The 14,923-nt window shown below is 37.2% G+C and overlaps 1 protein-coding gene across 2 annotated transcripts in view; it reads right to left on the bottom strand.

The window, feature by feature from the left end:
• Nucleotides 1–14,923, bottom strand: part of SLCO5A1 (solute carrier organic anion transporter family member 5A1) — a 395,082-nt gene that overhangs the window by 158,263 nt on the left and 221,896 nt on the right. For both annotated transcript variants that reach the window (XM_051970066.1, XM_051970067.1), the window contains one exon: nt 3,050–4,616. In XM_051970066.1, the coding sequence (XP_051826026.1) occupies nt 3,050–4,061 (1,012 nt within the window). In that variant the 5' untranslated portion in view covers nt 4,062–4,616. The remainder of the gene's footprint in view (nt 1–3,049; nt 4,617–14,923) is intronic.

Below are 14,923 nucleotides of genomic sequence, written 5' to 3'. Positions count from 1 at the left end.
AAATAATAACTTTGGGAGCATTCCCCAGATCAGTAAACATAATATCAATTTGTACATCTCTAATCCACTATAATGAACTAACTCAGAATAACCACTCTGAATCATTGTAAGAATTTTTTAGTCATCAAAAATAATTAAATTTTTTCATTATATCATACTAAAACAAGAAAGCAGATTATTGTGTTTTAGACAAAACTTAAAGAAGGATTGAAAAACATAAGGAGTTGGGATTAACTCTTAGGTGGAGAACTTACTGAGACTACTACAATACCTTTTCAGTAAAAATTCCCCTGTAAAATACTTTTAAGGTGACATTTACTATTTTCTGCATTTAAAAAAAAAAAAAAAAACCTGGCCCAAATGTGCTCTCAACTTTTCTGTTTAGTTAGGAATTTACCTTCTTTCTGGTCTTTATTTTCCTCTGCTTCCTCATATACTTTACTGATCTCTTTTGGCCTCCGTTTTCCTATAATGGTGAAGTTATTGGCTTTTCCCCAAAAGCATCACTTCCTCTTTCCCCATTTGAAAATATGAAAATGTTAATTGACCTAGATGGATCTTCTTAATTCCAAATTGCTTTTTAATTCCAAAACATGATTAGTTCACATATTTAGCAATAAAAACTCTACCTCTTATCTGTGATTACCCATTTTCTCTAAAAAAGGACTTTCATGTATGAAGACAGATATTTTAAAAGACCAAGATTAATCAGCAATCTCTGAGTCTTTATTGGAATTCAGATTACCTTCAACTACTAAAATCTCTATCTACTTTTGAATTTTCACTGAAGGAGCCTGTAAAATTGCTTTTAAAGGGCGTGGAGGATGATTGTATTTCTGATTAAGGACTTTCCATCATTCCAAAAGTTTTCTCCCCTTCTGCACTCAGCCTTACAGCTCCACTGCATATTCAAACGTGTTTCAGTTTCTTTATATTTTGTGTGCTTGGGAATCTCAGTTCCTATAGGTTTCTTAAAGATAACTAATTCAAAAAGCCTCAATCCAAAATTCCCCCAAATGTCTCAAAAAAAAAAAAAAAAACCCAAACACAACAACAACCTACTACCACAAGACCAAATGTAACCTTGCTAAATAGCTTAATTTCCTCCTTGCAGGTGAATCTTTTCATGATCCAAATTTTGAAAAAGTATATTAAAAATTTTTTTTACACCCTGGGGACTGAAAAAGTCAATAACAGTAGGTCTAAATCTCTGAAATTTTACATAAGCATTCAGATTTTAAGATTTACAATTTATCAATAACTTGCTTAAAGATTTCATGATATTTTAGTCACCAAAATAAGCCTGTGAGGTAGTTGGTACTCATATTATCATTATTATTCTCATAATGAGAAACTAAGGAAACTAAGAGTCAGGAATAACTTGCCTGTGGTTATACATCTAGTAAGAAGTTGTGATTTGAGCCCAAATCACCCTGATTTCAGGCCTAGTACTTTTTCCACTACTTCTTGTTCCCTAGAGATTAAAACTTCATGTTAGTTTGTTTAGGACACTGTAAATAACAAATTTTGCCAAAACTTCTCTTTCTGTATCTTTTAGAAAGTTGTTATTTACTTTTCCCGCTGTTTGGGAGAGGAAAAGTTAGTTCTCTGCCTCAAAGGGCTTTAACATTTTGATATTGATATATTTTCTCAGGTGTCATAAAGGAGCTTCATTGCTGCCAGTTCTCCTGATGTAATTTAAATTATTGCCAAGGGAATGTTTGAAAAACTGTGGGGTTTTTCCCCTGTGTTTTAAGAACAGTTTGAGACAAGTGAAATGGTTCTGTACTGTTTACTTACTATTACCCAGATCTTATCTCCAAAAATGAAAATAAAAACTAGGAAATTTTTCTCTGATATGATTAAACAACTTCCACACTTTACCCATGGAAGATTCTAGCAATAATTATCTCTGATCTGAAGAAAAGATTATATGATTTGATTGCATCTGCATGGTTATTAGTAGCCTGTGAAACTTCCAAAATCCTGCATTCTTCATATACATAAATAAATAATTAAGTTTAATGAATACTCTGAAGTGTTAAAAACTTCTAAAAATAATATCCTGATTTGGTCCCTCCATAAAGGTAACTGAAAATAAGAAAAGACTTCAGTAGAAAAACTTCTCACATATTCACTTTCTCAACTACTCTTACCAAATCTTCAAATACAGGACTCAGTTCTGAAGTGGACTGCTAGTGTAGACAGTCCTTTAAAGTTATCCTGTCAAGGAGAAATCGGGCTTCCACTTGCACTAGTTGCCAAGGTTCACACCATTCTTTAAGTAATATCACCTCATATATTCCTCTCTGCTCTCAGAAAAAAAAAAAAAAAGGAATAAGGGTGAATTTAGCAGTTACAACTAAATATTAACATCCAAAAGCCACTTCTTGGCAAAACTATAGTGTAATTTGGTAGTCATAAAGTTAACTTTTTAAATCCAATCTAAGTTAATGAACTTGATGTCATTCAAGAATTTTCCCACAGAGGAACAAGTAAAATAAATTATAAGATATATATGTATACAGATGCCTACAATAAAATAAATTTTCAATGCAACTAATTTTTGTTTAACCTTGCAATGATGGGGAGGGATGAAATAAAAGCAACAAATAATCTAAAATTTAGCTCATTGCTACACTCCCATACAGCCCCTTAGATCAGTTGTGTTGTAGCATAACTGACTGAGCTGAGTTTCTACAATAACAGGGCAAAATAAAAGGGGAGAATAACCAAGGACCATAATCTGGAGAGAAAAATCAACATCTTCATTATGATCTTCACTCATATCAAAAGTCATCTATGATTGGAGAATGAAAAAAAAATGAATTGAAAACTTATTCACTGTACCCTAGATGACAGCCATCATTCCAAAATAACTAGCTGAAAAACAGCATCAATGTAGCACAAACAGAATGTGAAACATCACTAAGTCAAATAGTCTGAAAAATGGTGGTAGTGAGGAGGAAAGGTGGCTTCTTAAAAAGAATCTCGTTTTGGTCATTGGTTTTGAGAATGGATGTTGTTAAAGACCCCAAGAATGCCTTACCTAGGTACAATGATGCATTTTCTTTCTTGACATTGTCATCTAAGTAGGTTGGTCCCAAGGTATAAATAGGAGTGGAGCCCATACCAATGAGAATCTGTGCACCAATGAATAAAGCTACATAAAGCGAGTGATCGTTACCACCAGCGTCCTTCCAACAGGCAGATGACTCCAAAAGATCTCTGGCACTGCTGTTGCTATTCAAACACAAACCCTCGTTGGAAACTGAGGAGTTCATTTCTTGAATCTGGTACGGTGGAGAGATGAAATGAGGTAAAGAAAACAGGGCAGCCCCCACTGCAATGAAGAGTCCACCCACTGCGAGCCACAGAGGCCGCCTGCCCCGGCCTCCAAAGTAACTGATGAAAACAACTACAACAAGGCTCCCAATGTCAAAACAGCTGACCAGCAGCCCGGACTCTGAACTTTTCAAGCTGTAGCGCCTCTCGATGGTGGTGATGACACTGCTGAGGTACCCTGAAACCATCAATGACTGGATAAAGGTCAGGAAGCACATGCAAACCAAAAAGCAACGAGAATCCGTCAAAACCACGTGGAGGCATCTTCTATCTTGCAGGGTTGCCAGGGTGGAGGAAACCGACAGGCCTTGGGTGGAGGAAACTGACAAGCTTTTGCCGAGGGAGACCACGTGGTTGCAGTCTAAAGTCCCCACCATCCCAGAAGAAATGGAAGGGTTGCGGGAAAATACAGTTCGGGAAGAGGCTGAGCAGCTGGTCCCCAGCTGAATCGGAAGCGGGTCTATGCATCGCCTCACCTCAGTGCCCCCTGAGAAACCGTAAAAGCCCGATTTGGGCCTCCTTAAAGAGCTATGCCTTTTATCTGCCCTCCGGAGGCTAGGGTCCCGCCTGCCAAGGAAGTTCAGAACTGGCAAGCTCTTGGACCTACGGGTCTCATATTTGCCCTCTTCCAGGGCATCGAAGGCTGCTGTTCCCTCCTTCTGCTCTCCCACCTGAAGCTTCATTGCCCCCGCGCCCTCGCCCTCGGGCGCAGCCATGGCAAGTCTAATTCAGATTAAGTTAGTGACTGACCCCACACAAGGACCCCGCTGAAGCTCTTCAGCCACCCTGCACAAGGCGCCAAAGCCGGGCCCATGCGGGAGCGCTGTGGGACCGGGACTGGGGACCCTGCGCAGCGGGGCAGGTCATAGTAACTAGCAGACAGAAGCCAAATGCATCCCGGGTTCAGAGGGAGCCCGGCAGGCTCCAGGCCGCATGCCCCCAGCTGTCCTCCAATGAGCCCTGACTGAATACCACCTCTTGTCAGAAGCTCGCAGGGGGCGCCTTGCCTGCCCCGGGTGCATCCCCTCCCTTTCTCACTCTCAAAACGTAACCAGCAGGATCCCTCCGGCCCCCAGTGCCGGTTATGCAGAGGTGCAAAGTGCTAGGACAGTGCTGGGGTACTGGATGGACCCGTGGCTTGGCTGAGGGTGAACAAGACTCTCTCCGGTAGTTTGCATCCCTCGTCCGCCTTCCTTTCCTGCGAAGCGGTAGAAGGGGAGCTCGTCCTCACTGCCTTGGCTTCCAAAACCCCGAGGGGAAAAACTTCCAACCTGAAAGGCATAAAGAGAGAAAGAGAAATGTAAGGTCAGAGGAGCCAGCAGTTTTTGTCCACCTTCCCAGGGCATTTACTGGACCAACTGCACCAATGAGGGGGTAGGATCAAATGGGACAAAAACCTGCAGGAAGAAGGGGAAAGAGAGTGCTGTCGGGCTCAGTGTTTAGACTCGGAAACAATAAGAGCCAGGCGGCAGAGATCCTCTCTCATTGTCTACCAGAGCAGCAGTCCCTGGCCCTGCCCCGCCCCTTCACCCCTTTGGCAATGGGCAGCACATCTGTTTTAACATGTTAATAATTATTAATCTGTCAGCTATGACTCAGAAGCAGCTTCCTTTTATTTGGGGGGAACTAATTGTAACCTTTCCTACTCCTACTGCATTTCCCAAAATAGAAAATATCCATTAGAACAAAGGAAAGTTAACACAGAGAAGACTCGGTTCACTTCTCTTTAAAAAAAAAAAAAAAAAACCTACTAGTATGTAAGAATGTACATATACTTGTGCAAACCCACGTGTGCACTACTGAATACATGTCCGTTTAATTCATCAATTGAGAAGCCCTTTTATTTAAAGCCAAAAGCCATACCAAAAGGTCAGCATGCCCGCGCCTTTATTTCCAATACTAAAAATAAATCCCACGGAAAGAAATATTCAATTACAATTATCAAGGGCATTCAAGGCTGCATCCCACACTGAGCCTGTCTCTGGGGGCACAGTGCCACTAGAAACTGAACATCTTAAGAGCAGGAATTCTCCATGCTGACGAAGGAGAGGGTAATGTCAAGAAACAAAGAAATAGCGGTAGGGGAAGCCTGTTGTAGATTGAACTACTCTCTCTACCTAACACAGTTCCGAACATACATTTGTGACATACACATAACTATATACACTGAGCGCTGGCACAGTAAGTACAGAAGAAGCTTCATAATTACACAAAGTGAACGCAGACTGTACGCCAGTGGCGTGTGCATGCGTACACACACAAACACACACACACACACAACATATAGAGATGGATGAACTGCTGCAAAACAAACATACACATTACTAGCTTGAAATCAGCAGGACTGAACTGAGTGGAAGTGCTCTCTGTAAATCCTCATAACCAGCTCTCAAGCCTCACATTAGTCCTCGGGTCACAGACATACATGCAGCCAAAGCGAGAATACTGGGTGGGGGGAGGAGTGGGGGAGGGGATTACGGAGGGGAGGGCTTCGTTCAGCTCCACTCTAATCCTTATGTCCCCGTTCTGCCTTTGTGCTGCTGGATTTTAAATAAATAAATAACCCTTTGGGGAGGTGGCTGAGATGGAGAAACTCCTAGATCCGTCTCGCCGCAGCCACTTTGCTCCTCCACCGGACTCCAGCTCACTTCCTCTCACAGGATTGCAGCGTAAAGGTCCTAGAGCTCACAAAGCCGGGTTTCCCCTACCCGCGCTCCTGCAAGAGCTGCGCTCTCGGGGAATCCCACCGGCTGCAGAAGCACCGATCTGGGGAATCCCAGCAAACTCCCATCCAGGGTAGGATGAATGTCAGCCACAAGAATGATACAGGAAGGATCGTTAGCACAGGTTTAAGAGAACTACATCCACCGGACAGGGGAGCCGGAGAGGTCCTAGGGGAGAGGATGCTAGTGAGCAGGTGTGATATTCAATAGAGCCGCCCAGGGAGAGAAGGAACAGCAAAAAGAGAGAAAAGTAATACTGCTAAGGAATACAATCAACAGCTACTCACTCGTGTATCTGTCTGCCTGAAAGTGGGACACCGGGATGGGGAAGGGAAAGGTGGAGGCGAAGGAGATGGGTGCTGTTTAGAGAGGTTGCCTCTTGCTTCAGTCCTGGCGCCGGTAAATCAGTGAACGAGACTATGCGTGACTCCAGCTGAACTCTTCCTCCACCTCTTGAGTGTCACCTAACACTCTCCTCCCCTCTAAACACATATACACAAAAAGACTGAGAACAGCAGCAGAGGGCGCAGGCGCACACCAGAGCCCTATATGAACTCTTAGAATAGCTGGAGGAACGAATTCCTCCTGGTCTGAAGCATGTGGTGACTATGAGAAGAGGAATAGCTCCCTATGACCCACCCCCCATCTACCAAGGGGGAAAAAAAACAGATGTGTTTTAAAAGTTCCTCACAAAAAATCCTGGGAGTCTGGGAATGTAAGTTTTCTTATCCCCATTTTACAGATGAGGTGTACAGTGACTAATAGCATCATACATCAAGAGATGGAAGGGGTTTCAGAAGTCAGCTAATCCAAACCCTTAATTTTCCAGATGAAAGTGAGGTCTAAGATCATAAAGGGAGTGTCAGAACTTGAAACCACGGCTTGTGGCTTCAGAACTGGTATTCCAGAGTCAAAGCCCAGATTTAATCTCCAGATCTGACTCAAGATTCAATTCTTTTTCTACTAAATTATGATGTATTTCTTTTGTATGGTATGTACCCATAGTTGTAATAGGGGAACGGGGAGCAAGGGGAAACAAAATGGAAAAGAGCACTGGAAGAGAGAGTAATTGATAAGTTGTTATCATTACATATAGAATGTCTTCTTAAAAGTTTTATTAGAATGGCCCTGATGAGGAAAGTCTGCTACAATTTAAAATGAATGTTAAAAATAATCTTCATCCACAGTGATATATAGAAGTATACCTGTTTCTATTCATCTATACACTACTGACTTATTTTAGAATTTGGAACTTCAGAGTTCACTGTCTTTTTCAGATTTTTTAAATGTAGTAAAAATTGAGTATGAAGTTGTACTGAGCAGAAAGTGATTCACATTTGGAAAGGTTCTATTAAATGCCAAAAAACTTGACCTGCTGAGTTTGCATTTAGTTAAATAAGAACAAATTTGAGTACTTCAACCAAATTTCATTTGCAATATTTGTATAGGAAAATAAACCAAATTAACAAATTGTTCTTAATTTCATACCATCAACAATTTTACAGATGAACAGCTTCCAAGTTGTTCCTTCCATGTAGAAAGACACTTTTGTATATTTCACAGTATCATAGATTTCAAACAGAAAGGGGCCTGAGAAGCCACAGTCTAATCCCTTTGTTTTACAGATAAGGAAACCGAGGCACAGAGAAGTGCCTTTTTCAGGGTAACATAACTAAAATATCTGCATCAGGACTTGCACTTAGGTGTTGAGTCCAATTTCAGTATCCTATCGCCTACTTATCAATTTTCTAGCTCTAAGTTTCTCAAAGTAATCAAGGTGTCTCTACAATGTCATGTCAATGTCCTATAGAAGGGCATGATAAAAAAGTTCTCTATAGCAATTCACAAGGTGAGGGAGAAGGAAAGATGCTAATTTGGAAACTTCAGTCAATCGTCGTCTAATCCATGAGGTCCCTGTTCCTCAAGAAAGTGATTGATTTTGTTGTATAATTATAATTATTTTCCAATGGCCTTTTCCCTAGCAATCAGTGTTTTTCTATCTTTATTAAGCAGATATTTGTGCATACTTTTTTAAAATAGAAAATAAACCTTTGGGGCAACTAGATGACTCAATAGATAGAGCACTGACCCTGAAGTCAGAAGGACCTGAGTCCAAATGTGATTTCAGAAACTTAATACTTAATAACTGTATGATCCTGGGCAATTCACTTAACCTCAATTGCCTAGCAAAAAGGAAAAAAAAAAAAAAAAAACCTTCTCCCACTAGTTTTTACTGGCTCTAAGAGAAAAAGAATTATCCACTCAACTATCTTCCAATATCATCTTGTAATAGTAACAGATAAGATAGGTAGTCAAATGAAGGTATAATGGTGAACATTTTAAAACACTACTTTAAAAAATACACACACCTCCAATGTCAGAAAATTTCACTATACATATCACTTAGATATTTATTGTGTGATATCAAGTTACATAATTTACAATAAACCTCAGGGGGGGAATAAAAAAGTGATAGAGACAAATTTTAAGTCCTGCCTGAGACACAAAGAAGTTTTGATTTTTCATACTGCTTTCTTACACTTCCTCTTTAGCAACTAATACCACTTATTGAAGAAAAATATTATAAATTCATTTATACATGAGTTCATGTTACCCAGGGATATTTTATTTTAATTGAGGGCCACCAAGACAGGGCAATTATTAACCCAAAAGAAATTAATCTCTAAAGTTAGAATTTCAAATATTTTATACCTGAATAAAAGAAATATATTTGAAAAGAATCTTCTTTTTTCAGTCGTACCATATTACTAGCAGGGCTTCTCCTGGATCCCTATTTTGCTACAATGTATCCACATTTACTAAGCCATTAGTTTAGTAAATGATATAACTACATCTATATAGTAACCTAATCACTACTACTGACTTATGATGATTTATGTGAAGACAAATGATACTATTAGAAAGGCACTAGAAAGCATTTTTAAGGATTATGAAGACGAGTATAAAATCAAGACATTAAGGGCGCAAGTGGTATTTTCATCACTGTTGAAGACTGAAGATAAAGACTTTAGAAGGGAAGGAACAATTTCAGAAGTGAACAGCTGCTTAAAATGATGATATCTGAAAGCCAGTTTTAGATTCCTGGAACACAGCTTAAACTACAGAGATGATAGAAGTCTCTTATAATTATTCTTATAATATGTATTTGCCTGGATTTTTGCAAATCTAAACAAATTATATTTAAAAATAAAAAAGAACAAAGTAGGAGAAAATTGGATCCATATATACAACTACTTACAAAAGAGAACAGCTACAATGTAAGAAAAATAATAACAATATAGATCTCCAGAAATCCATAGAAGAAAAAAGTCCAGAAAGAAATCAGAAATAAAAAATATGATCTTACATGTTTGTTTGTTTGTTAGAAATGCACAGAACAATGTATTGAGAATAAGATGAACTAAAAATCATGACTCAAGTATACAAATGAACTCTAAAGGTTTCACTAAGACTTGTTGTATAACAAGATTTTAGACTAGAAAATGACCTTCACAAGAATCATCTCAAAAAAATATATATGAAAAGATTGGTAGAGTAGCGTTTATATTAAGACTATACATTTATATGAGGAATTCCAAAGGGGGAAATCCATGATTTGGAGCACTTAGCAAAGATTACTGAATGCAGAAAGAGAGTATATTATCAGTGTTTATTATAAAATACCTTGACAGAAGGAATGAATAAATGAGAAGTTTGGGGAACATTATAATTTAAGCATAAAAACATTATATAATAATAAAGAGAAGTAGACTTAAATTATATGGACATCTGCTAACTTCTCTGTATACCAAAAGTAGATCAACTAAATGCTTGGCTTACTTTAATTAAAATTTCATCTTTCCAAAGATAGAGGAATCAATCAGGGAAATTGTTATTCTGGATTTAATTCTCATCAAAGAATTGTTTGAAGAAGGAATGATGGGAGAGACTAGAGAAAGTGACCACTCCAGCTTTAAAACCATCTTTCTAAAAATCCAAAGGACTTGTAAGATAATGTCCAGCTTTTCATGATCAGATATTCTAAGGACTTGAGAAAAACAAGCAACATATCATGGCATAGAATTCTACAAGGGATTGCTCTCAAAGGGGGGGGGGGGGGGAGGGGAATAGAAAATACAGATGATATTTTAAAAACATATATCAATAGAAATTAATTTCTTTTAAAGAGGAAAAATGGGAGAGCAAGAGATGGTTATAGACTCAGCATTTAGGAACCTAAATTTTTGTAGGGTACAGGAACAGGTGCCAACTGATACTATCATATCCTAACAGCTTCAGGTAATAGACCCTCTCTTTGAGAGAGAATAGTCTTAGAAGTAAGCAGCAGTTGTGAGGTTCAGACTCCAAGAGAAGTCTCAGTTCCAGCTTCCAGCCCAAATAAAAGCTTATAAAGGAATAACCAGGGCAAAAAGCACAGACCAAAGGGAAACTTATAAGTCTATCACTCTGAATCAACAGAGCTTTCTAGATGGCTTGCTGAATAGCTGAATTAAATTGTAATCTACTAATGGGACAAGTCCTCAGGCAGCTTGTTCAGACTCAAGCTCAGGTCAGGAGATTACAGAACTCAGACCATGTAAACAGCAATTGGATTTGTTTTTGAAGAACTGAGAGCTTATAAGTCCCTTCATGAGCTGTCCCAGAGATCATGGAATAATTTAATACTCAATACACCAAAAAAATAATAATAATAATAATAATAAATCAATAGCAGAACCAGCTTCAATCTTTAGTCCAGAAGTGTGAAGAACAGGGACCAATCATAAAATTTAAAGCAAGGAAGTAGGTTGGAAAAATGAACAAATATAAACAAGAATCTCACCATAAAAAGCTGTTATGATGAAAGGGACACTCAAGACCCAAACCCAGAAGTAACTTGAAATGTCATAAACAATACTTCAAGCAATGGAATCTGGGCACGAACTCGACTTAGAATTCCTTTAAGAAATGGAAAAGGAGTTTTTTAAATTTAATTAATTTTGTTAATACATTAATTTTAAATTTTTAAAATTGAAAGGAGATAGTGGGTTGGAATGCAAAAGAAATAAGAGGCATGGAAGATTGGAAAGGAAATCAACAGGTTCACACAAAAGGTACAAAACTTTGCCCAAGCAAGAAACTTTCTGGAAACTAGAATTGACTGAATAGAAGAAAATGACTCCATAAGATAACAAGAAATATTTTTTAAAGTAAAGAAAACTGGAAAAAGGTAGAAGAAATAAAGTATATCATAGTAAAAACAACTGCTCTGGAAAACAAACTGAGAAAAAATTAAGAATTATTGGAAGCCACAAACCAAATGAAGAACCTAAAAAATCCATATAAAAATATTTTAAAATATAAAAAATACATAAAAGATAACTGTCCAGATCTCTTAAAACTAGAAGGCAGAGTGAAACAGAAAGAAACCACTGGTCACTATCTAAAAGAAACTCCAAAATGAAAATTCCTACCCATGCTATATCCAAAATCCAGAGCCTTTGTTAGGTCCAAAAAAAAAAAAATTAGTACAAACAACAAGAAAGAAAGATATCAAGTACTAAGGAGTCACAGTCAGGATCACACATGATTTAGCAGCTACCACTATAAGATACCAAGAATTTAGAAAATATTCTAGAAGGTACTTTGGCTTATAACCAAAAATAACTTGGCCAGGAAAAAAATTAGTATAATCCTACAAGGAGAAAACGGATGTTTAAAGAAATAGAGAACTTCTGAATATTACTGATGAAAAGACCAAAACATCATATTTAAAGTATAAATATACAAGTCAAGAGAAACATAAAAAGATACATATGAATGAACAATGACAAAGGATTAACAAGAACAAACTGCTTACATCCTAATTTAAGGAGATAATATATGTATCCTTTCTAAACTCTATGATCATCACAGGTAATAAAGAGAGTCTAATTGAATGAAAGATTTAAGAGTTATTCTATTATACAATGAGGATCTTAAAAGATTTGAAAAGTAGGGAAAGAAGACTACACTGGAGGGGGAAAGGGAAAGAAAGGTTCAAGAAAATTATTTCACAATGTTAGAGTGCGCAAGTAGAAGTCTATACAAGTAAGGAAGAAAGGGTGAGGGAAGGAGCTGGTACTTGAACTGGTAAAAGGAAGAAAGAATACACACAATTGGAGAAGGGAATGGACTCACACAAATGTCACTCAACAGGGAAATCAGAGGAAAAGGAAAGAAGGCAGAAGAAGTAAATAGATGGAGTTTGGATTAAGGGAGGGATTAGTCCAAAGCAAAATAAATTCTTGGGATGTACAAGAATATTTATAGATCTTTTGTAGTGACAAAAAATTGGAAACTGAGGAAGTACTCATCAATTGGGGAATGGAAAAACAAGTTATTATAAAAATTTGATGGAATACAGTTGTACTATAGGAAATTATCAAGATGGTTTCAGAGAAATTTGGGAAGACTTATATAAACTAATACAGAGTACCACGAACAGTACATTTATATAATGTAAAGATAACCAACATTGAAAAACTTAAGAACTCTGATCAGTATAGCAGCCTACAGCAGTATAGGATTCCAGAGAAATAATGATGAAATACGCTGCCCATTTCCTAACAGAGAGATTAGGTTGTTCAAAGTACAAAAAGAAACATTTTATTCTTAGACTCAGCCAATGTAGAAATTTGCTTTCCTTGATTCCACATGTTTGTAACAAAAATTATATTTTTCTTTTTGTCATAGTTTGGGGATACTATGAGAAGACATTTTTACTGATTAAAAAATAAAATGTAAAAAGAAAGAAGATGGAAACAAGGTCAAGGAATGAAGAATATCAGCTTATTGAAATATATGCTTAATGACAATAATAGTTTTTCTTTTTGCATTTGTATCTCCAAGTACCTAAAATAGTATCTACATATAAGTGTTTTTAAAAATGCTTTTTGCCTTTGATTAGATTGGATGGAAAATAAATAAAAACAGGGCTCCTAGAAGGATACTACTACTAGCAATGCTAAAGTTCACCATAAGCTGGGACTAGTATGGAATGCTAAGAACTACAATGCATCAAAGAAGGGATAGAACCAACATAAGGTGGATCAGGGAGGGACAGTGAATTCAAGATAATGATTGTCACCCAAAAGAGTGTTCAAATTTTTTTTTTACTTTTTTTTGGCTAAGGAGGGTAGTCTGTGGCTAAAATGGAAACAAAACTGTCCAATAAGGATTTGAAACCTAAGATAAATCACAAGATACATTTCACTAGCTTTGATGAAATCACCATTCCTAGAAAAGTCAAATCCCAGGGTACTAAAAGAACTAGAAAGTTTGATTACTGAGCCATCATCATTGGTATTTGAAAAATCTTTAAGGAGGGGAGAATGTCATTGGAATAGAGAAGGGCTCTGTCTCACCTTATAATGTTAGAAGAGCAATATAGCAAAACAAAAGAACATTGTTATTGATTACATTCCCATTTTGGTATTGTGGAAGAAGCACTAGATTTAGAGTAAAAGAACTTATGTTCAAATTCCAGCTCTTCTACTTAATAACTGCATAATCTTGGGCAAATTATTTGCCTTCACTAAAGCCCTCAATTTCTTCATCTATAAAAGGTTAGATTATTATGTCTCCTATTGTTCCTTACGGCTTTAATGCCTATGATCTTATCAGTCCCAGAGCATACCATGAAAGGAGATAACTACTTGGGGGGAAAAAAAAAGATCTATATCATAGGATAACTAACTACACAGGATCATAGATTTGAAACTGGAAAGGATTTCAGAGGTTATCTAATTCTACTCCCTTATTTTAAATATGAGTAAATTGATACCCAGAGAAGTTATGACTTCAAACAAGGTAACAAAGGTAAAAAGTGATAAAACAAGGATTTGAATTACTATTGTAGGTTAAAATTGGCTTTAATGTTACTGTAGATACAGAACTTTTCATTGTAAACCTGTAGTGATACAATTCTAAAAGGGAGGGAAAGGAAGAAAAAAAGGGGAAAAAAGAAAAAGAAAAAACAAATTCACATGATGATTTTATAATATATTTAAAAGGAATTACAAGTTATACAAAAAATTTTTGCAGTTTCATGTGCAATCATTTGTTATATTATGTTATGGAAATTCTTGTTTTATTAAATTAATTAAAAATAAAATGATTTTTTAAAAAATTACCTGGAGGAGATATCTAGGTGGTACAGTGGTTGACATTCAACAAAATGTGTGACTCTGGCAAGTCACTTAACTCCAATTACCCTACCCCCAAAAAAAAAAAAATTAATATCTTAAATAATCTTGGGTGTTTTAGGTAGGGGAAAAGATGGGATACCTAAGAGGGGAGTCATCAAAAACAATAAGGGAAGTGAACACAGCTGGTAAGCTAAGCCAAGGAAGGAATGATCAGTGTCACTGTGCTCAATATATCTCTGTATTATAAACAGGTTGAGAGCACTTTAGGTTTTCCTCAGGCAGGAAACAGGAACTTAGTGTGGGAACTAAGACAGGGGTGAGAAGTCTAAAACAGAATCTAATTTAATTCCCTGTGTGACTATAGGCAAGTCAAATCCTCTATGTTTCAGTCTCCTCATCTGCACCATGAAGTAGAATTGGACTAGATAAATGATGTTTATGGTACAAGGTTAGAAAATTTGGTAATTTGTTTTTTCTGGAAGGAGACAGACATGTTGCTGGCTGTTGAAAGATGCTGATGTGGTACAGACGAGATTGGGGGGGAAAGGGGGTAGAGGATAGCACTTAGTATCAAATAGACACATCATATGCTCAGTCTAAGGGCTTCTTAAACTTTTTCCATTCATGACCCTTTTCACCTAGGAAACTTTTCTGCAGCCCCAGTTA

Source organism: Antechinus flavipes, chromosome 1 (genome assembly GCF_016432865.1).
Source record: "Antechinus flavipes isolate AdamAnt ecotype Samford, QLD, Australia chromosome 1, AdamAnt_v2, whole genome shotgun sequence".
NCBI classification, from domain to species: domain Eukaryota; kingdom Metazoa; phylum Chordata; class Mammalia; order Dasyuromorphia; family Dasyuridae; genus Antechinus; species Antechinus flavipes.
This window is presented reverse-complemented; position numbering and strand designations above follow the sequence as displayed.